General features: G+C 43.5%; 1 protein-coding gene across 1 annotated transcript; it reads right to left on the bottom strand.

Annotated features, from left to right (window-relative positions):
- Nucleotides 1-412: 412 nt before the first annotated feature.
- On the bottom strand, nucleotides 413-17,769 carry LOC121282170 (protein Wnt-11b-like). Its single transcript, XM_041195713.1, has 6 exons — nucleotides 17,718-17,769; nucleotides 17,459-17,611; nucleotides 16,877-17,109; nucleotides 9,852-10,129; nucleotides 1,902-2,194; nucleotides 413-842 (listed from the first exon to the last, which is right to left on the bottom strand). The coding sequence occupies exons 2-6, from the start codon at nucleotides 17,530-17,532 to the stop codon at nucleotides 668-670; spliced, it is 1,053 nt and encodes a 350-aa protein (XP_041051647.1). The 5' UTR covers nucleotides 17,533-17,611; nucleotides 17,718-17,769; the 3' UTR covers nucleotides 413-667.
- Nucleotides 17,770-22,406: the final 4,637 nt, after the last annotated feature.

Below are 22,406 nucleotides of genomic sequence, written 5' to 3'. Positions count from 1 at the left end.
GGCACATCGTAATTTGTAATCTTATAATGGCTTTAGAGTAACACTCCCAACGAGGTGGAATGTTTGTTACCGTATTGCTCGAGATCTGCTTTGCTGCATTATACTCACAGCATTTCAGTGTAAGGATTCAGAACAGATGATCTGCCTCAAGGCCATATTTGTCCCCTCAACGCTGTAACGTGTGCCCTGTTTAATGTTTTTCAGGGTAAGCAGCATTTTTTTTGGTTTTGTGCTTCATTTTCTTTCTCTTCAACAAACGATCATTGTTGATCACAGCTCTCCTATTTTTCAATGCCATTCTCTTCCCTCAAATCGCTGGCATTCATCTTGCCAAACATTTAAGCTGTCCTTCAGGCCACTGAACACAGTAAAGGAACAAAAGAATCTTTTTGAAAGATGAAAATGTGTCCGTTTGCCAATCTTTTGAAGATGATTAGCAGAGTCCATTCTCTTGGCTCTTTAAATTTTGCCTTTATCTGCTGTTCCTTTCTTTCAATACAGAGGTTTCTCAATTCCACTCATTCTCCCAGTAGTATCCAAGGAATACTGGTCTTTTTTGGAAACCGTCTCCAGATATTTAAAATTCTCCTCACAGTTTATGTTCTCAGATACTGCTCAATTTAGTCTAGTGCTATGATGCCATTTTGTACAGTAAGGCTCTTGGCGGTTACTTACACACATACCTTTCTGCTGTCCTTTCACACTTTTTGCAGGTTACATAGCAGCACCAGTGATACTTGCAACTACATCTCTCTATAATTGTCTCTGTATATGCATTGTATCCCCGACCACAGCACATCAGGTTACAGCTGTCGCTGCCCACAGAAGTCTTGTTGCACTGTCTATAGGTGAAGCAAATAAGGAAGAGCAGTTAAAAATAATTTCAATTAACAAATGACTACTATATTTACCATGAAATTGGACATGTAAACCATGGAATACATCTACTGATCAGAATGACTGAGTACTACAGTCTTAGGCATGTGTGTGACCCTAAGTTAATAACTGGCAAAACTGGCATTCTCACCTGACAGATCCCAGGCCTGTGCTTTTATCAGAGTTTAGGTGAGACATTACAATTAGTTGCTGTGGCCCTCAACTATTATGGGAGAGGGTGGGTGAAGTTTTGTACTTCTGTACACTAACTCATGATCCCTTTTAGAAAGTACAAGTGTATATAGACTTTTGGTGAAGAGAGAGTTACTCAGCTGTGGTCTGCAGTCAAATTGATTCCACATTTGATAAATCCTAACTGCCAGTCATGAGTTTTATACAAATGTTGCTAAAAGCCACAAGCTATATCTACCATATGGACATCAGGGGCTGATCAAGTAACATTAATATATTTTGCCCTCTTTTCTCCCCATTGTTTTCTCTCTCTTTCTGTTTCTTTTCGCAATTCCTATCTTTGTGAGATTTGAGAATGTTATCACAAATATTTAAGCTTTTAGCCATTCAGTGCCATAGTGTAACCTTGCTCTTAAAAGTATAGACCTCTATAAATGTTTTACGACTCTTGTGAGGCTGTTAGATCAGATCTCAGAGCAGCAGAGATCTCCTGTTCTACTCCAATGAGAGAAAAGAGTAATACTGAGTTACTGACGCAGTGCATATGGTTTGATGATTATTTCCTCAGAAGGGAGACAAGATATATTGAAACTATTGCCCAAAGTGGGTCAGTTGATAAGTTGTTGATTCTCACCATCTGAGCTCACGGAGGAATGGTCACTGGGCAGGGCAAAGAGCTGGAGGGCAGACGGCACTTACAGAATTGCATCCCAGCAGGACTGAATCCCAATGTGGTCAGGAGAGGAATAAATCCATCACTTCTAGTTCAATAGGTAATGAATATATAGAGAAAATCAAGGCAATGAGAGAACCATAGTTGACCTGGCCCCTACCTTTCATGGGTGCCATAGGAGCCTTGCTTTTCACTTGTTGTGCAGTAGTCAGGTGAGCCCACCAGGTAAATCAGTTCACTTTCCCTAACTGGCCTAATATCGAGCTCTTTAGGCACCAGCTGTTTCCTTGTGCCAACATAACGGTGAATCACTCTGGTGGCTGCCAGGTATTTTGACTTCAGGTTCACCGCAATCTTGTTTAGTTCCTGTAATCCCTTCCAGCATGTTTTTACAGAACATGAGCCAGAAACACCATGGCACTTGCACTTGGTTTCCAAAGAATTAATCAATGCCTGGTAAGAGAAAATCATGTTAGCAAGACTAAGTAACAACAGTTTTTTTCCTGCATATAATACAAAGGACACCAATACTGGGTAGAATTATTTAAGTATGGAATAAGGTTAATTTAGACCAGACCATCCACATACCATCTAGCCTCTACTTCACCATTTAATCTCCCAAGGTAGAGGTCTACATAAACCTTCCTGGTCACTAGGAGGCATATCCATCAATTCTCACAACTCCGCTTTCAACTGTACTCGAAACAGCATTCTCTCTCCCTACTCCTTCCCTGGTCCCAGGGACAGAGGAATCAAAAAATATTCGATCATCTCAGATACAGGAACGCTCATGCTGACAAAGCTAGTGATTAGCCTACTCCAAAACACTCACTATAACACAAAATCACACGTCAGTTTGGGTGAAGGTTCAGCTAAAGAAAGTCCTTTGGCTCTATTGATTTCATCTCTCCCGAATACAAACCCACTGTTTGCTACAGCAAAAGGATGTACGTGCTCCAGTGTGGACTTCTGGCAACATGGTTTAATGCTTTCAATGCTATAGCTTAATTTGATGTTTTTAAGTGCAAATCATCATTGATGCAACAATGCTAATGTCACCACTATTTTCTCTACTATTCAACCAAATTAAATTCTGATCTTTGTATCAATCTCAGATGACACATTATTCCTCAGTGACAGTATAACTGGAGATCTAGTCAGAGATCTCTCTGTCAATGTTCTTTTGGATTAAGATATGTCCTTCAAGGCCCACGTGCTGTGATTTTGGATTTTTCTTCCTAAGCTTCTGGAAGCTGCCTCCCCGGAAAAGTACGGCTAAGGACTGATATTTACTGATTTGTAATGGGTGGATTAAGTTAAACTTTCAGGAGTGGGGCTATCCCAGGTACGCTACATATTCTAAGTATGTGGGATGCTCTGGTTATATTGTATATCCTCTGTATGTGGAACTGCTCTGTATACTCTCAGTAGGTAGGGTTGCCCTGTGTACTCTACATACTTTTACAGGTGGAGCTATTGCATTATACAGTGTACTCTTGCCGGTGGGTTGGTCTGAAATGCCCAGGTCATGGATATCTGCTCAATATGTGACTCATACCAGGAGCCATCTCTGCAATGCTCTCCTTGCTGCCTTTTCAACTCCTTGACCTTTGACCCTACATAATTTCAACTCACCCAAACCTCTACTGCTCATATGTCCAAGTTTCATACTAGCCCCGTTTTCACCAAGCTCTATGGGCTCTCATCACTAATGTACTGAATCAATAATCTTGTCATATTCTATAAATTCTTTCAAATTCTACAATGCCTTTCCTAACCACTGTGACCTCCTCCAGCCATTGCTGCTCTCACTTGTCTCCCTGCATCTACCCAATTCTTCCATTCCACCTTCAGCCAGTTGCTTTAATGCTCTTGAACCCCCTCATCTACATCTCTGTTCTCCTTCAAAGCTTTCTCAAAACCTACCTCTCCATAAGTTAAATAACCTCCCCTAACTCTTGCATTTTCATCTGTTACGCAGTTTGGAACATTTCACTAATATATTGGGCGGAATTTTCCCAGAATTGCACAAAAGTGTGGTAGCGGGTGTGTAAAGTGGAGTCCTCTCTGCTGATGAAAATGGAGGGTCACGCCGTACCTTCCCGAGCCTGCCTCATTATATATTCACTCCCGCGAAACACACTGTTTCCACGGCAAGCAGGCTCTCATTTGCCCTTCCGCCATTACTCCGCTGTTACATAACGCCGGTCGCCATCTTTAAGGGGCAGCCACCAACAAAGCGCTCACTGCCACCAGCTCACCACTGCTGCCCAGGAGACATGGCCAGCAAAGGAAGAAAGACTGCAACGATGGGTCCCTTGAGTGACTGCTGGATGCCGTGGAGGCTCGTCAGGATGTGGTCTACCCCCCACTCTGGCCGCAGGATGGACAGCAAAGTCACCAACCCAGCCTGGGAGGCGGTGGCAGCGGTGGTCAGCGCAAACTCCCTAAAGAGGACAGCAACCTAGTGCCGCCAGGGTAAGTCACTCATTTCATCATCCCCAACTCAAAACTGTCACAAACCCATCATACATCCACAGGGCCCTCACTCACTGCCAGTGCAAGTGACATCACCATTCACTCTTTCACACACACCATCATTGTCCTCATCCCATCCATGGGACCACTTACTACCCACACAGGCCAGGCATACTTATCATCTGGAGGAGTCCTGATACACTCTCCCCATCTCTCTCCGTGCAGGACAAACTGGCACAACAGGAGGGAAAGGTGGATGGATGCCAGAGATCAAAGTTCTGACAGAATTTGAAAAAAGAGCCATCCAGCTGGCTGGCGGTAACCGGGACCAGTCCAATGCTGACAGTGAGGTCAGCGCTACTCTACCAAGTGAGGATACAGCAGTGCAACATCCATCAGTCAACCATGCTGTGAGTGATGTGTCCTGTTTCACAGGCCGCTGCCACGCACTAATTATCTCTCCTTGCTTTTGCAGGCACATCTGCCAAACAGTCGACAGAGTCCATGGCCGAGGGCCTCCAATCAAGCCCTAAAGAAACCTCTGAAGAGAATCTGGAGACACCCTCCCTGAAGTCCCGTCACAGCGATTACCCACACCCTCCACCAGCGCAAAGACACATACCTCAGTGGGACTTAGCTTTAGAGTAGCCTCGGATTCACAAATCTGGTGAGCACATCGCACTTTCTGATCCACAGCAGATGGAGGCAGGGACTTCCCAGGTTCCCAGCACTTGGAGGACTGCTGGAGGCCAGAATGTTGCTGATTCCGAGTCAGATGATGAGCCTCTGAACTCGGTCATACCTCAGTTGCTGGAACTGCAAAGGCAAGCTTGGGAACATCAGGAAGGGATGTCTGCTGCATTCCTCAGCTTGCAAGGCACGATGGAGGAATCCGTCTATCTTCAAGCTGAGGTGATAGTCCCGGCATTGCAATGCACCGAGGTCAACACTGGCAGGATGGCAGCCGCCATGGAGATCTTGATCCAGGACATCAGTCCTGTACTGCTGTGCGGGCTCAACTCCATCGCTGATGCCATAGTTGGCCTCCAACTGTGTGTATGTGAGAGGGGTGCTGGGAAGCTCGATCGCATTCCAGCCACCCCTGCCACTCACGGAGTCAGCCACGGGCCCTCGGACACCCATAGGGAGGGGGATCAGCAGGTGCACATTCTGGGGCCATCCACCCAGGTGAATCTGGGAGTGATCGGCCCATCTGAATTCCCTCTTCCTGTGACCTCCACAATTCCAGCTTCACAGGCCGAGGAGGGTGCCACTGCCACACAGCAGGACCCCAAAAGCAGGCTGAGACCCACCAAGTCTCGGTCCTCCAGAGGACACCCACCAAAGTCATCACAGACAGGGCGTCACAGTCAGCAGGCTGCATCCACCTCTGCTGTGGATGTCCAGGGAGCACCAAGACATAGCGGCAGAGTTAGGAAAGTTAGGTAAAAGTAGTTGGACAGCCTGGGCACGAGTGTTAATCAATTGTGCACTGTTCACTGTTATCAATAAACATATCAAGAATGTCTCCAAGCCTATGGCTCCTTGTTCTGATGAGCAGTGTTCTTGTCACTCAGATGTGAAACCTTTCTCTTTCTGCACAAGATAAAAAGCAGCTGTCTCAGTCCACGGCCTCTTCCCTGTGCTCTGTGCAGCCTTCAGACAACAGTGATGGTCCAGCCTCACACTCCCTGGAAACATTACTGATGCTGAACCTTGGTGGTGCTGGTCATTGCTGCCAGAATATAATGGGCAAGCGTCAGAGTTCTCTCATACTCTCTGTGTGCTCTCAGCACCTTTAAGATGGGGCTGACCCCATCACACCAGCATCTGCGACCAGTGATGCTGTGCACCAGCTCCTGAAGGGCTGAAGTGCTGAAGGTGGACGGAGCATCAGATGAGTCTAAAGTTTCATGGCTGCATCTCTGAGCTGGCCCTGATCAGGGAGAGCAAGCTCAGACATTCTCAGAGGCTATGTGAAGATCTATGGAGTGTCCTCACTGCATGCTGTCATCCTCTTCCTGCGATTGAGCGACTATTAGGGTCTCCATGAGAGGTGCATTCTCAGAGGTTTTTGGCGTTGCCATAAGCCAGACTGGAGTCAAACATTAACAACTGCGATGTGAGAATCTATGGGGACACCTCACTGTATGTCGTCATCATCCTCCACAAATCTGGCAGCTATGGGGGCCTCCCGAGCGCACCTGCCTCATCTTGCCTGTGCGAAAGCCTCATCCCTGTCAACATCACCACCGAACCCCCTCACCCTCATCCCCATCGGCGTCCTCCTCATCTGAGGAGACCTCCAGCTCCTCCTCAGCCAGCTTGTCTCCCCATTGAAGTGCCAGGTTGTAAAGGGCGCAGCAGACGATGATGATGAGTGACGCCCTCTGTGGACTATATTGCAGGGCTCCACCAGACCGGTCCAGGCACCGGAACTACATTTTCAGCATCCCAATGGTCTGTTCCACCAAGTGCTGCATGAGCCTCATTATAGTGTCGCTCTGCTGCAGTCTGAAGCTGCCGCATAGGTGTCATCAGCCACAGTATCTGTGGGTAGCCCTTGTCCCCAAGGAGCCTACCCTGCAGTCTCTGTGGACCCTGGAAGACTGCAGGGATCTGCAAGCGACTCAGGATGAAGGCGTTGTGCACACTCCCTGAAACTATGCACATACCTGCAGGATGCATTTCTGGTGGTTGCATACCAACTGCACATTCACTGAGCGGAAGCCCATGCGGTTGATGAAGTTCACTGAGTGTGGCGATGTAGACCTGAGTGCCACATGAGTGCAGTCAATTGCACCCTGCACCTGTGGGAATCCCAAGATCAGGGCGAATCCGATGCACCTTGCATCCTGGCTGTCTTAGTCTGGGCAATATGCACAAAGTTGTGTGCCATGGAGAAGATGGCATCCATGTGGATGCATTTGTGGGTGGCGGATTATGAAATCCCACAGAGGTCACCTGTGGAGCCCTGAAAGGAGCCACCGGCATAGAAATTGAGCGTCACGGCTACTTTCACAGCCACTGGCAGTGGATGCCTCCCATGTCCACTTGGCACCAAGTCCTGCAGTAAGTGGCAGATGTGAGTCACCAGGCGGCTAGACATGAGCTGTTGTCAACGACACTGGTTCTCAGTCATCTGCAGTAATGGCAGGCAACCCTGGGTGTCGCTAGATGCCGACCAGCCATGGCTCACTGATGCTCCACTGTCGTGTGTGGGAGCTCCTGCTGCCCCTTATTCATGAGGTTGCTGCTCCTGCCTTTGCACGTCCAGGTGCCTCAGTCACTCTCTCCTCTGTCTTCTATAGTCTCTGTAAGCCATCAGGTGTACAGCTAAGTCACCAGGATCCATGATCCTGACATGTTTCTCCTGCAGCATGAAAGGGAGAGAGACGTGGTTATCATGACTTTACTTAGCACCTTTCCTGGCCCTGTGTGACTGCCTCTTAATGCTTCCCGGAGAGTGCTGGTCACCCCTCGGATGGGTCAGAGATGAGTGCGCTGCATGACTGCCCTGTCAACCTGCAACATGGGGGACACTGGTCCAAACCCGGATGCTGAGATTTCAAGGGGCTGTGAGTGCCTCCAGCAGTGACTGCTACATGGCCAGTGTCGGTGAGGAGATTGTACAATGTGTGCAGCCCAAATGCTCTGCAGTCCAATAAAGTGGTGACTTGAAGTCCTGGGGATAGGGCTGGGTGGGGGGAGTGTGGGAAGGTATGGAGCACTTGGTGACCCTTTGGTGCCACCATGTTGCTTGCATGGGCGGGTAGGCTAGAAGCCTGACATCCCCTCTGACACTGGCCAGCACTTGCCCCTTATCCCCAGGCGTCCCTGAGGTCTGTAAAAAACAGGCGAGCTGTGGAGAATGCTGTTCCTCACTCACCTCAGATCCCCCAAAGTGAAGGCCACCATGTACACGTTACCTGTGTGCTGTTGTGAAACACGTCGGTGTGCTTTTCTGCTGTCATGGACGGACGATATGACGGGGTTCCAAGAGCCTGGCGGGATGGCCTTTTAATTATATGCTAATGTATTACAATTAGCTTCTCGCTGACCGATGGTGGGAAACACGGCCCACCATTGGTGGGCTAAGCAGGCGATCACAACCTGTCTTCACGCCATATTTTCTGCGCATGCCACCTATCACACCCGCCGCCAGCGGGTTGGGAAAATTCTGCCCATTAAGTGCGGGATATAAGTTTTTGTTATTAGTGGAGTTGTCCTGTTGATATTGTACTCTCTCAGTATATGGAGTACTGCTGAATAACTCCTCTGTATCTACAGCTCTGTATATATAGCTGTGTTTCTTGTCCTGTATAGCCTGGATTTTGCAGTAATAATGATTGTGTCAATATTTGCTGCCATTACTCCTCTGAAACTGACAGTAACTTCTGGAGTCCGCAGTTAAACATGGGAATCCAAAAGTTGCTGTCAGAGATTCTATGCTTCTTCAGAGAGTGTGTTGTATTGCAATCAATTAGAAAGCATTGAACTGACGAGAGCTTCAATTCTTACCCTCGCTGGAAAAACCCTTGAAAAGTTTACATCTTGTCGAACAAGACTATCCATATAAATACTGTGGCTACAGAGCAGGTCAGAGGCTAGGAATCCTATGATGAGTAACTCACCTCTTGACTCCCCAAAGCCTGTGCACCATCTCCAAGGCACATGTCAGGAGTATGGAGGAATACTCCCCACTTGCCTGGATGAGTGCACCTCCCACAACGCTCAAGAAGCTTGACACTGTCCAGGACAAAGCAGCCACTTTATTGGCACCCCATCCACTACTATTTCCTAGTCAGGATGGTGAATAACTTGGAGGAGAACTTCCAGGTGGTGGTGTTCCCATCTACCTGCTGCCCTTGTCTTTCTAGATGGTATTGCTCATGGGTTTGGAAGGTGCTGTGTAAGAAACCTTGGTGAATTCGTGCAGTGCATCTTGTAGATGGTGCACACTGCTGCTACCGTGTGTCGGTGGTGGAGGGAGTGAATGTTTGTGGTTGTGGTGTCAAATCGAGCGGCTGCTTTGTCTTGGACTGTGTCAAACTTCTTGAGTGTTGTGGGAGCTGCACTCACCCAGGCAAGTGGGGAGTATTCCATCACACTTCTGACTTGTGCCTTGTAGATGGTGGACAGGCTTTGTGGAATCAGGTTAGTTACTCTGTATACCTTCAGTATATAGAGCCACCCTAAGCCTATGATAAACTGTCGATGGGTAGCACTGCCAGATTATACTCTGAACTTGACTCTGGACTGAGGGAATCTTCCTAGTTTATAGCTCAAACTCATGGCTGGGGTACAGCTTCCCAGTTGTGGTGTACAATCTCAGTAGTGAATTCAATGCAGTTGCCAATGGTTACACTGTGCAGAAGGAAGAGTTCATCTATGGCATGGGATGAGAATGTAGTAGGTAGAATGACAGCATTTGCTGTTCCAATACCTATTGAATTTGGCCTTGAGGTGCAAATTGACACTAATTTGAAATTGTATGTTGAAGTGAGGCTTGTTTACACTGACACTGATTTAGGATATGTAACCCAATGGATATTAGCACAATCTTTTGATGTGCAGTCTAACCATGGAATATGGTGCAGGGAAAATATGCTTCAGCCTGTTAGCCATTTACCTGTCTGCCAACATCATTGTTGTGCTTGTTCATCAGCCTGTTTGCCTGTGTTCCAGCCCTGTTGCCTTTCACTGGTGCATCTGCAAAAACAGAGCCAAGCTGCAGGCCATAGCGGAGGTTGTCCCCACAACCACCCCACCTGAAGTCAGGCCCGGGAACCTCTGCTGGGATGAGACCACAGGAGCAGGTTGGCAACTCGCCAGAGGCACAGAACCGAGCGATGGAGTGACTGAGCGCAGCAGAAGAGAGGGCGTACACGAAGGATGATTCCCTTGTTCCTGCAATGGATGCAAAACAAAACAAATGAAAAATGCATTAAGACCAGTCAACCTCAGTTATTAACTTAAAAACGTGCTATATATATATATATCCTTTGAATAAAACATTAAACCTGTCTGCCCTCTCAGGTGGACATAAAGAACCACATGCATTATTTTGAAGAGCAAAGAAGTTCTCTCCCAGTGTCCTCAACCCTCAACACCCAACAGTATTAAAAACATTTCTGTTTGTGGGACCTTGTTGTGCGCAAATTGACTTATATTTCCTGCATTATAACATCGACTTCAAGAGTACTAATTTGGGATATCCTGAGGCTGTTGAAGGTGCTAAATAAATGCAAGCACTCTTTTCTTAGAGACCTTTAAACTTGTTTTCGACAACCACCAACTCCCAGATTTTTCTGGTTTGTTACACTAAGTAAAGCATGATTAGTGCCCATTTCTCAACTTATAACGCACTCCTCACAATGGATCCCCTAGATAAGTGCATGTTGCACCACTGATGGTCATCACCTATGTTGTGTGAACATATGTACACAGCTTGTGAGAAAATATACACTGATTCAATTAAAAAAGAAAAATGTAAACCAGGTTTTAACAGAGCCCTTGTGTGTTGTGGATTTTCAGCTACCATGTTTTAATGGGGGAAGCAGTGGTGTAGTGGTATTGTCACTGGGTTGATAATCCAAAGACCCAGGGTAATACTCCAGCTCCCTGGAAAAAATCTGGAATTAGACGTCTAATGATGAGCATAATATCATTGCCAATTGTCAGAAAACCCCATCTGGTTCACTAATATCCTTTAGGGATGGAAATTTGTCATCCTAACCTGTTCTGGCCTACATGTGACTCCTGACCCACAGCAATGTGGTTGACTTAAATGCCTATTGAAATGGCCAAGAAAGCCACTCAATTCAAGGGCAATTAGGAATGGGAAAATAATGCTGGCCTAGCCAATGACACCCACATCCCATAAAGGAACTTTTTAAAAATTAGGAAAAGGCCTAGCTGTTATTGGTAAAGCACCACCCAAGGAGCTTTTTCCCCATTAAGTCTCTGATAATTAATAGCTATAAACAGATAGTCTTTCAGATAATCCGGGCCTACTCCTCATCAATATCCCCTGGTGGCACAAACAAAAACAGAAATCGTCTTCAGAAATGCAAAAAAACTCATTCCAAACTCAACATTAGATCGTAATTATTTTATTAATGGTGTTAAATGTACAAATTGCTGATGTTTGATGCATCTTTCTTATGTATCTGCACAGACGCATAAGTCCACAATATTTCCATGGCAGCTGAAAATGCAAAGTATATTTGGCTTAGTTGTAATTTCTAGCCCCAAGTTCCAGGCAAAAATGTAGGCTTAGGTGAGAGAAGCACCCTCCAGGAATCTTTAACATTAAATGATTAATATTAGGTATTTAGTTGAATCTTTTTCAGAATTGTATAATATTTGAAGTGATTTTCCTGTAAATATTTTTGGCTCCATACACCAGTCTGACTGAAAATGGAAAATGTCAGACAAACAACAGTTGTTAGAAATTAAAAGAGCAATTTGATTGACTGCCTTTTGGTATTTGCTGGTTCATGAAATATAGCTTTTATGTAACTCTGTAAGTTCTGTCCCTGCACTGCTCATTCCTCATTGAGGCTTCTGATGTATTCACATTTAGTAAATCAAAAATGTGCATAGTAACGAAACCGAATGAGCCTATCACAATGTTTTTGCCCTACATGACACTTTGAAGGTCTAGTGCCTTGACATCACACTCCCAGGCATAATAGTTCCTTCATACACTTGAAGTATGACTTTTCAGCATTTATTCACTTGAAATGTGATTGTTGAATCTTACCTTAAAGCAGCCAGGGGAATACTTTCCAAGGAAGACGAAAGGGATAAGTGATGTCTGTGCACTGTGTAAACATTTGTTTTTTATTGCTTTTCAAAAGTTCTGCCAAAACATATCTCAAATGCAAGTAGGATGTATTTGTTCTATTGTAATGTATTTCTTGTTATATGGTTTGATGCTTCAGTTCTTATGAGGTGTTATCAAATACAATGAGCAATACCATGAGCGATCCACTCGTATTTATGAAGGGTACATACAAGAGAGAATGAACAACAGCACACTGACCCTCTCCTGCTATGAATCAGTTATGAATTACACTGCCATGGACCCTTCTGAAGTTATTTCAGAATTTAGCTGAAATTACCTTCTGACTCCAAAAAACTTCAGGATATCCAACAACATCTAATAATGCAGTTATAAAGGATGAGTTGCAAGCAAATTATCATATGAGAATTGGACTGAAAGAGTAAAGAAGACAACCATAAATCAACAGAAAATTTTAATTTGTGATTTACGGTATCACCTGCATCCATTGATTCAACTGCATAGCCTTGAATGGTTCTTTTTTAAAATGTGTCAATGCAATCAAAGGGTGCACGCAATCAGTCAGAGCAAAGATTGAGCGGGATCAGCTGAACCTAAAGATTGTACAGTACTGCTTTCAATAACCGGCCCCTGGACATTCAGCTTTCTTTTAAACTTTAAATACATGAAATACTTCCCTTTCTTTTGGGATTTGCTGTTTGATCCCTCAATATAGGATCTCACAGGAAATTAGGTCACTGGCTCAGGGCCTCATAGGATAGCAGTTTATTTTGAATGGTGAATTAGGGAGAAATTTATTATCCTCATTATAGTGACTTTGTAATTCACTTGCTAATATCAATGGCCTCGCTATCGTGGTTTATATAATTGATAAAGCTTAATGCTGAAGGCAAATCCCAAACTAAAGGAGGCTGCTGTATTGATACAACGCTGATTCCCAATTTAAAAGGTTTGATTTTAATCTACAGGAATTTTAACAAGGAGGTGCCAAAAGCACCTGACAGAATGAGCTTAAATTATGTAAAACCAATTTGCATATATTCTATGGCTTTTATGTAATAAACTAGCTCAAGGTGCATTATAGGGTAGCTGCAGACAGCAAACAGTTGGAAAAATTGCAAAATGTGTCTAAGGGATTTTAGGGATGGAATTCCAAATGACAAAGGCATGATGACTGAAAGTTCTATTGCAGATGGTGGTGCAAAGGAATGCTAAATGTCCTGAAACTGGGGCCTGCACACTAAGTTGTCAGACTGGAGGTGATTGCAGAGGCACAGTAGATGAATGCCATGGAAGCATTTCAAGATGAGGGCGATGATTTTATAAGTGAATGTATTTCAGGATACTAATGCAGCTTCCTGAAATCATGATCATCAACCATCAAGAACAATCTAGTTATGCTTAAGTGAAGAAACTTGTACTTTCAAAGCTCTGGCAAGATGTTCACAAGAGTATTAGCATCTTCTTTTAGGAGTGATCGATTGAATCTTGCAACAAATTCTGGGTCAACTGTGCAGTGATTTTGATAAAACCAGACAGCAAAAACAAAAGTCTGTTCTTTGATTGTTGCCCTTTATAAATGCTGTGCACAGGCAAAGTTGAGCACGTTTCGCATTTCACTCATGCATGACTAAGACCACTTCACTCATGCACTCTTTGTTTTAAATGCCCTGTCTTATTCCAGCTTTGCACAGTGTTAAAGGTTACCACCCTTTTGTTTTATTTAAAAAAACATCCATTCAATGGCAGACAATACAATGAAAGACATTATTCAGAGAAATATCATGAGATGACGCTATCTAAAGAACAGTAGGTGCACAGATACAGTGCTAGTATAATTTTATTTAACCTTAAAAATTAATATTTAACTTGCGGTTATATAACATAGACTATTATAGAACAACACAGAGAAGATCATGAACCCATCGAGTCTGAACGGCCTTTTTGAAAAGCAACCTTGTTAGTTCCCATGTCTGCAATTTTTTTCCTTCATGTATTTACGCAATTCCCTTTCAAAAGCTACTTTGATTCTGCATCTGCCATCGTCTCAGGCAGTGCATTCCAAATCCTAACCACTTGTTGCGTAAAAAAGCTTTTCTTCTTGTCACCTATTTTTTTTTTGCTAAATATTAATCTCTGTCTTCTGGTTATTGACTGTTCAGCTGCATAAAGCAGTCATCTTCATTTCCTTTAACTAAACCTTCAAGATTTTAAACACATTTATCAAACCTCCTGTTAGCCAACTCCAGCTTCTCCAGTCTACTCCTATAGTTGTAATCCTTCATCCCTGGAACCATTCAAGTAAACCTCTTCTGTGTCTCTCCAAAGCCTTCATTTTCTTCCTAAAGTGTGGTGCCTATAATTAGGCACAATAATCCAGCTGGCGTTGAACTAAGTTTTATATAGATTTAACATAACTTCCTGGTTTTTAATATTTTATGTCATATTTACAAAACCTAGGATCACATATGTTTACTAACTGGTTTGCTAACCTGTCCTGATGTCTTTAAAGATTTGTGCAAATGGCACAAAGTCTGTTGCTTCTTGCATCCCCTTTAATGTTGTACCATTTTGCTCATATTGTTTCTCCTCATTCTTACCTAAATGTAACCTCACACATTTTTGCATTGACTTCTGTCTGCCATGAGTCCACCCATTTCAGTTTGTTTATGTCCTCTTCTTCACTGTTTACTACAGTTCCAAGTTCAATGTCATCTGCAAGTTTTGAAACTAGACTTCCAATTCCAAGTCATTAATTTATATCAAAAACCGTAGTACTGAATCCTGGGGAATCCTGAAGCCTTGCACATCTGTCTGGTTTTCTATTACTTAGCCAATTTAGTACTCATGCTGCTCATGCCCCTTTTATCCCATGTGGTTCAATTTTGCTAACAATCCTGGATGGATGTTATCACATTCTAGAAGTAGCACTAAGCAAAAAATAACTTTTCTTTCAAAGAATAACCAGTATCTGACTAGTTGGTCACTTATCCTCCACCCTTTGTAAACTTCAATCTAATATTTTGCTGTTCATATCCCATCCCACACTCAAGCCCACTCCCAATCACCCTTGTCCTTGCTGACCTAGATTAGCTGCCAATCCACAATGTCTGATGTAAAATTGTCATCTTTGTGTTTAAATTCCTCCATGGCCTTGCCCCTTCCTACCTCTATGGCTTCATCAAGTCCTACAACAGCCTCTTAAAACTCCATTCTTCTTGTTCCAACACCCCATCCCATGGTAGGATGTAGCCTTTGGGCCCCAAGATCTCAAATTTCCTTTGTAAGCTCCCCTTCCTTTCAATCTCCCTCTCCAGAAAATCTACCTCATTGATCAAAGTTGAGGTCAACCCACCTAATATCTCCTTCTTTGGCTCAGCATTCAGTTTTTTTGATTAGGCCACTGTGAAGTACCTTTAGAAATGTTTCTCTGCTAAAGATATTAAACAAATGCCAGTTGTGAGTGCTGGATTTTTATAAAAGGCAAGATTTTTTTGACATGATGCCTTTCATGACCACCAACATCCCAAGGCACTTTATTTGACTAATGCAAGGAATGTGACAGGCAATTTGCACACAGCAAACTCCCACAAACAGCAATGTGATAATGACCAATTTGTTTTCATAATATTGATTGAGGAATAAATATTCACCAGGAGAGTGGGGAGACCTCCCCTACTCTGCTTCAAAATAGTGCCAAGGAATCTTTTACATCCACCTTTAAAGTATCACAGAAAAGATTACACCTCCAACACTACCATTCACACTCCACTGCATTATCAGCCCTCACTTTGCAAGTTAAGTCCTAGGGTGGGGCTTGACCCCACAATCTTGCAGCTCAGTGACAGCTATGAAATGAACCACAGAAGCTGCTATTGTTTGGTAAGTTGTTAAACACAAGGCCCTGTCTGTTCAGGAAGATGTTCATGTCTCTCAGGTGGCACTATCTGAAGATAAGCAAGCTTTCCCAATGCCCTGATTAACACTCTTCCCTCAGCCAACAGTGCCAAAAAATTACCTTTCATTGGCTGTTTGTTGGAGCTTGCTGTGTACAATTGGCTGCTGTACTCACACATTTCAAAATAATAATTATTGAATAAATTAAATAATAATTGAGGTTCTATGACATCCTGAACACATAAGGGACTATATAAATTAAAGTTCCATACAGACGTAAAATGTATTAATTATATTAATGGCAGAATGATAGCCAAGTCAGTAGGAGAGGACTCTGCTCTTCAAAACATGCCCTCGGACAACTGAACTCATTGATGTCAACCTTGGCTTAGTGGTAGCTGTCTCACATATTTATCCTAAGGTTACGAGTTCAAGTCTCTCTCTCTATGCCCCAGGCAGTGTGTGTATATAATCTAGGCTGGCACCCCTGTGCAGCAGTGAGGGAGAGCTGCAGTCAGAGATGCTATCTTTTGGATGAGATGTTAAACCGAGGCCTCTTCTGGTAGACCCCATGCCATTATTTGAAGGGCAAGGTGACCTGGCCAATATTTAGCCCTCAACCAATATTATTGAAACAGAATTCTCTCGTTGTTAGTGAGAGTTTACCGTGTGGACAGCCGGCTGCTGTGTTTCCTGTTATTTTAACAAGCTACACTTCAAAATGTAATTCATCGGCTGCAAAGCATTTTGCATGTCCAGGGGTGTGAATGGCGCTATCTTTCTTTCACTAAACCATCGTTCAATGTTATAACAAGTTGTAGGACCGCAATGCATCCCACCATCTTAATACTGCAGCCAGATGTCAACGTGGACCATGCGCTGAAAGCCCTGAGATTAATCCCTTAACGGGAGGACTGTCGCTTACTGTATCACGAAGAAACGTGCTTTACCTCTGTTCAGATCTGGATTGAAGTGGGGTGCCAGGTGGATTGAGGAGCAGTTCCATCTCATGTCTGCCATGGCGTTCTGACACACCAGCCGCGTCTGCTTGGCCGCGAAGACAATGCTGTGCATGAGCTCCAGGTTCCTCCGGCAAAGCTGCTGCTGGTCTGGGACTAAGCCAGCCAGTTTGCAATGTTGAGTCTGGTTCCAGCCTAAAGCGGTGCCGCTGACAGCGATGGCACTGTTAAACAGAAAGGACGTATTATAAGTGTGCGCGTGTGTACACGAGTTCAATTTCTGCTTCATTTGGAACATTTAAAAAGTACACATTCAGCAAAACTTTACACAACTTGTTAAAATCACAAACGAGAGGATGCAAAGCATCTACCAAATCCACTGACTCTTTAGATCCAGTTACCCACGACTTTTCAACTGCATGTTTTAAAAGATCTCCTTTTTTCTCCGCGTATCAACATAAACCGCGATTCAATTTGAAAAAAAAATGCCCTGACTTCTATCGAGAAACAAAAACACTGAAAAATCAGGTTGTTTCGAGAGCTAAACCTGCAGAGTCAGAAAGTTATACTCACAGCCACTGTATAGCGCCGCACAGCCGCCACTGAAACACCAACAGCAGCAAAATGTAGCGAATTCCAATGTCCATTTTCAATCTCGCCGAATAACCAGGCGGGATGCTAACCTGCAGGCACTCCTGATACAAAGCTCTCGGTCTGAGGCGGGACCTGAAAATAAGACAGAGGGAGTTTGTAATTAAGTGGAGGAGCTGCCCTGGCGCAAAGGTTCACCTTTCATTGGCTTTCCAGGGACCGCCACGGGAAACCTTTTTACCTCTTGTTGGAAATGGCTGGGACGATGTGATCAATGTCACGGTGTCCCTCAGTGAAAGGAGATGGACCAGCCAACAGAAACCCTTCCAAAGGATTCAGCCCGCTGCCGGATCTCTGTCCCGTTGATTTTGCCGCAAAAGGTTGAGTTGTAAAAGACACAATCTCAGTTTCCTCTTTTTTTTTGCTTTTTTTTAAAACATTTCTCCCGCTGCAGTTGTCGATACGAAATTCCGGCCTGATTGATTGGGATTTTGCGATTGGTTAAAGAGCTCGGCGCTCGGGAAGCCCGTTTTGCAGTGACAAGGATCTTTCCTCATGAAGTTTGTAAGGAGCCCGGAATCCCCCCTCTGCTTTTATACCTCAGTGTGACGCGAGCTGTCAGCCACTCCAGTCAACCATGTGGATCAGATGGAATGAATGGGGCTGACGGCAGCTGCGGGACATCAAAGGTGGAAGGTTTGAGGTGGGCGGCGGGGGTTGGTTGGGGTTGGTTGGAGAGACGGATTCCTATTCATTTTAATCTTGCGCTGGGCAAATACACACAGTGTAGCTCTTGCCAGCACCAACCCCCATGGGGTTTGCCCCAGGGACTGTCCCGGTAAAACAAACGCTTATTATTGTACGAGAGGAACGGGATCTGACTTTGAAATTCATTCCCAGTTTGCAAAAAAGCACACTCAAATGTATACTCAGCTTTTACCCAGATCTAGCTTACAATCCATCGTTCAATAAGGCGGGTAGCACCCTGCACTGACCCCCTCCTCGTCTCTGAACAGAACCCAATGTTAAGTCTACTTTTGCAGTGCAGCAGACGTTTTTAATACGTACAACCACCTCTCAGCAGTCAAAACCCGAAGAACATTATGCAACAGGTAAACAGCCCACTTCCCCCTCCACCCTCCCCCCATGCTTTACCCGTCCGCTGTAAATTACAATCAGAAAAAAAACCGTTCCTAATTCCACTGCTCCCAGTGCCAAACTGATGGTGTCCAATGTTATATCTCTAATGCCCAACCGGTTTTTCGTTAACGTTTCCTATTTTGAAGAGAGCTCCTCTTTGGGGACGGACAAAAGAGACATTAATAAAAAAACATTAAATCTGTTCCAATATACACGTTTGATCGGCACTGGACCCAGACGGTCTATAAACCCTGATTATCTGCTCCTCAGTCGATTACTATTTGCCTTATTGGCTGTCCTGCATCAATTTTGTGAGAACGGAAAATAGGGAAGGGCTATTTTTAGCGTAGATGCCTCGCTAATCGATAAGATCTGCCGAGTTCAGTGACTTGAGATACTGTATAAGCCAATTAACAGGAATATGAAACGTTATATACCTGTACCGCCCTCCTCTCCTCAGGGTCTATACATATCTGACATATCTGTGTAGGGCCAGAGATTTGCGAGATCTCGCTTTGAAGGATGAGTGCAGTGCGCTGCTCAGATGTGTCGCACCTTTGAAGTGTCTTTGAAATGGAGGTTGCCAAGCTCAGAATTAGCATGAGAATGGCCCAGAGATGAAGCAAACAGCGGCGGCGCTATCGCAATAAAAAGGAGCAGACAGGACATGCCCAAGCATTGAATACACATTAACAATGCCGGTGTTTGTTCCGACCAGATTAACTGTAGACAGGTTGCGAAAAAAATACTTTGTAAAGTAAGGTAAATTTGTTTAGCAGTCCCCATGTGGAAAAGAGGTGTTTAAAACTCGCTCTAGTGTGGATGGTGGAAGAAGAAAATCATTTTATCCTTTCCCATCATTGTCCCTGGCTCTGGTAGTAACAGGAGTGAAAACTTCTACAAAAAGTTATCATGCAAATAGAGTGCCAAAATCTTTATTTCGTGAAAACAATGCTTAGTAATGTAACGCTATTATGAAAATAAATGTATTGATTGGAAGCTAGAATGGTTGTGTAACCGATTGAACAATATAGCATAATAAAAATTCTGGGAAAACCCAGCAGGCATATATCACACATTTTAAATGCTAATGTAGACTGTACTGTAAATGGTTCCCCTCTCTGGTACTTGATGCATCCCTTTCAAAATCACTATCAGCATCCGTTCCTCAAAAACACTACTTGACTCCTCTGTCCTTGCCATCTATAGCTTAGTCTCCAACCTCCAGTTCCTCTCTAAATTCTTGAACATGAACCTCCCAAATTTGCGTTCAGCTTTCCCACAACTGCATTGTTGAATCTCTCCAAAAAGGTTTAAGCCCCTGCAACAATACCCAGGCTGTGGTCAAAGTCACAAGTGACATGCTTTGTGACCATGTAACTCTCCTGAACTTCCTTGAACTCCCTAAAGCCTTTGGTACAGTCAACCCCACCCATCTTCCCCCAACACCACTCCTCTGTTTTCCAGCCCAGTGAGACTTTCCTCACTTGGTTCCACACTTAAGTATCCAGTCATAGCCAGAGTATCACTTCTCTTCCTTCACCTCTACTTACTTCTGGGGTCCCCCAATGGTCAATCTGCCTGCATTTTTCAATCAGTGGTGATGGAATGGCACTTGCCTTTATTGCATTTACAGAACTCACAGACTGTGTGTGGCCTTTTGGTTGGCAACTCATAATTATCGGGCATCTGAAACAGTATGGCATTTTCTACAGGGGATCTGGGACCTGTATGAACAGGGCAAGGCATCCCTTCAACCATTTATATTGAAGAGTCTTCACTGAGAAATGCAGAGTTTAAGCCAGGAAATATAAATGAGAATGTTTAATTCAATGTAAAATCATGTTCAGAAAGCAAAGTAATGCAAGAGAAAAAGACATGGAATTAAAAGAAAAAGATAAAAGTGAATTTTTTAAAAAAAAATTAAAGAATCTCCAAAAATAACTAAAATCTGAAGGGATTAGACTCCAATCTTTTGGAAAGTAAATTTTCAGTGCATAAGAGGTGGCTTGGCAATAAGTAAGACTTAACACTATGTTAAAAATGCACTTAAATGTGAATGGACAAGCCTAACTTTTTCTGAAGTGTTTAGTAACTAGTGGGTAAGTAATGCACATTCATGTCCTTAAAGGTGTTTTAATGACTAGACTATTGACAAGGTGCCAATCTATTGAAGCTTGTGGAGGAGCAAGGTACCTCGGACAGCAGTTTTTGGATTTTCACATTTAACTGTGCACATACCGATGTCAGAATTTTCTGTGATATTCTCATAATAATGGCAAATACTGATAGCTCACTTTTATTATTACCACAAAACCTGGACCCTTGGTTTAAAATATTTCATGGCCTTGCCCTACCTTTCTTTGTATCCAACTCTAGAACTTTCTAATAACTGCTGTTGCTCCAGCTCTGGCTTCCTGTGCAGCACCATTCTCTTCATCAATGGCAGCCCTGCTTTCAGTTGTCTAGAATCTAATCTTTCAATTTCCCCCTTAGTCCTGCACTTCACCACCTCCTTCTCTGCCTTTAAGACTTTCCTTAAAACCATTTCTTTGACACAACCCTGTCACCTCTCCATAACCTCGTTATTTGAGCCACTATCAATTTTTGTCTATGCTTCTCTAATGCTCCTTGGGTGTTTTCTATATTAAAGGTGCTATATATTTATGATATTGTTGAATGAGTTGGGTAGTGTACAATCAATGTTGTGATAATGCCCTAGAGAACTACATTGACCTGACTTTGTGGTCAATGATGAATGAATGGTGATTACCACTCATTATACTTCCATTTCCCACAAAACTTTTCATGGACTTTTGAGCAGTAGCTTATGGTCATCGGGTGTCTGGCATTGTCCATAACAAGTAACCAGGGACTGCGGTGAAAAGGACAAAAAACAATGAGGTTATTCAACCAATCAGATTGAAGAATCTTTGCTGAGACATGCAAGGGTCTAAACCAAGAAGTATAAGTTAAAATACATAACTCAACATAAATTCATGTGCAGACAGTGACTTATAGAGGGAGAAAGAAAGTTGGGATTAAGAAAGAGACAAGAAAGAGAAACGGAAAAAGCAAAATTAAATATTTAATTTTATTTTTAAATACCCAACAATACTAAAATCTTTGGCAATCAGACTCCACATTTGTAAAGGAAAATTTTCAGTCACAGAGATTTGCTTGGTAGTAATTAAGATTTATCACACCATTAAAAATTCACATACATTTCAATGGACAAACCATAACATTTTTCTGGGATGCTTATGTATTTAGTGGAATCTACAGAAAAACTCATGACCTTCCATGTATTTTCAATCCAGATCCCTTGGCAATGTTCTGGTGTAGCACAACTTGTAGAGGGGCTGGGCAAGTTGGACACCAGCCTTCTGATTTACACAGTTAACTGTGTATGCAGATGACAGAAGTTGCTGCCTGAATTATTCCATAATAACAGTGAGCACTGATTGCCTCACCACTATTCTTGCCACAAAAACCTGGGCCATTATACTTCTAAGGAAATTTTTGACCTTGCATTTGAAATTTCTGTCAATACATTGTTCAAAGGGATCACTGTTCATGAAAAACAAAGCCAGAAGAATGGCATGCCACTTTTGTTACAGTGATGGTAATGATCACATTATGATGGCAATTATGCCCTCCTCAAGGGCAACTTAGGGATGGGTAATAAATGCTGGCCTAGCCAGTGAAGCCCACATCCCATGAATGAATAAAAAAAAATGTCACTGTCATTCACATTGTTTTTATTTACATGATTGAATTGGGAATTTGT

This window comes from Carcharodon carcharias, chromosome 9, assembly GCF_017639515.1.
Source record: "Carcharodon carcharias isolate sCarCar2 chromosome 9, sCarCar2.pri, whole genome shotgun sequence".
In the NCBI taxonomy this organism is placed as follows: Eukaryota; Metazoa; Chordata; class Chondrichthyes; order Lamniformes; family Lamnidae; genus Carcharodon; species Carcharodon carcharias.
The sequence above is the reverse complement of the archived record's forward strand: the minus strand, read 5'-3'. Positions and strand labels throughout refer to the sequence as shown.

Excerpts from the sequence above, each read along its gene's own strand:
- LOC121282170 (XM_041195713.1), bottom strand. The coding sequence starts at position 17,532 with ATGGACATTGGAATTCGCTACATTTTGCTGCTGTTGGTGTTTCAGTGG. Across the intron at positions 17,110-17,458 it reads TGCGGCGCTATACAGTGGCT|TGCCATCGCTGTCAGCGGCA; the intron begins GTGAGTATAACT and ends TCTGTTTAACAG. Across the intron at positions 843-1,901 it reads TCCTATGGCACCCATGAAAG|ACAGTGCAACAAGACTTCTG; the intron begins GTAGGGGCCAGG and ends CTTCACCTATAG.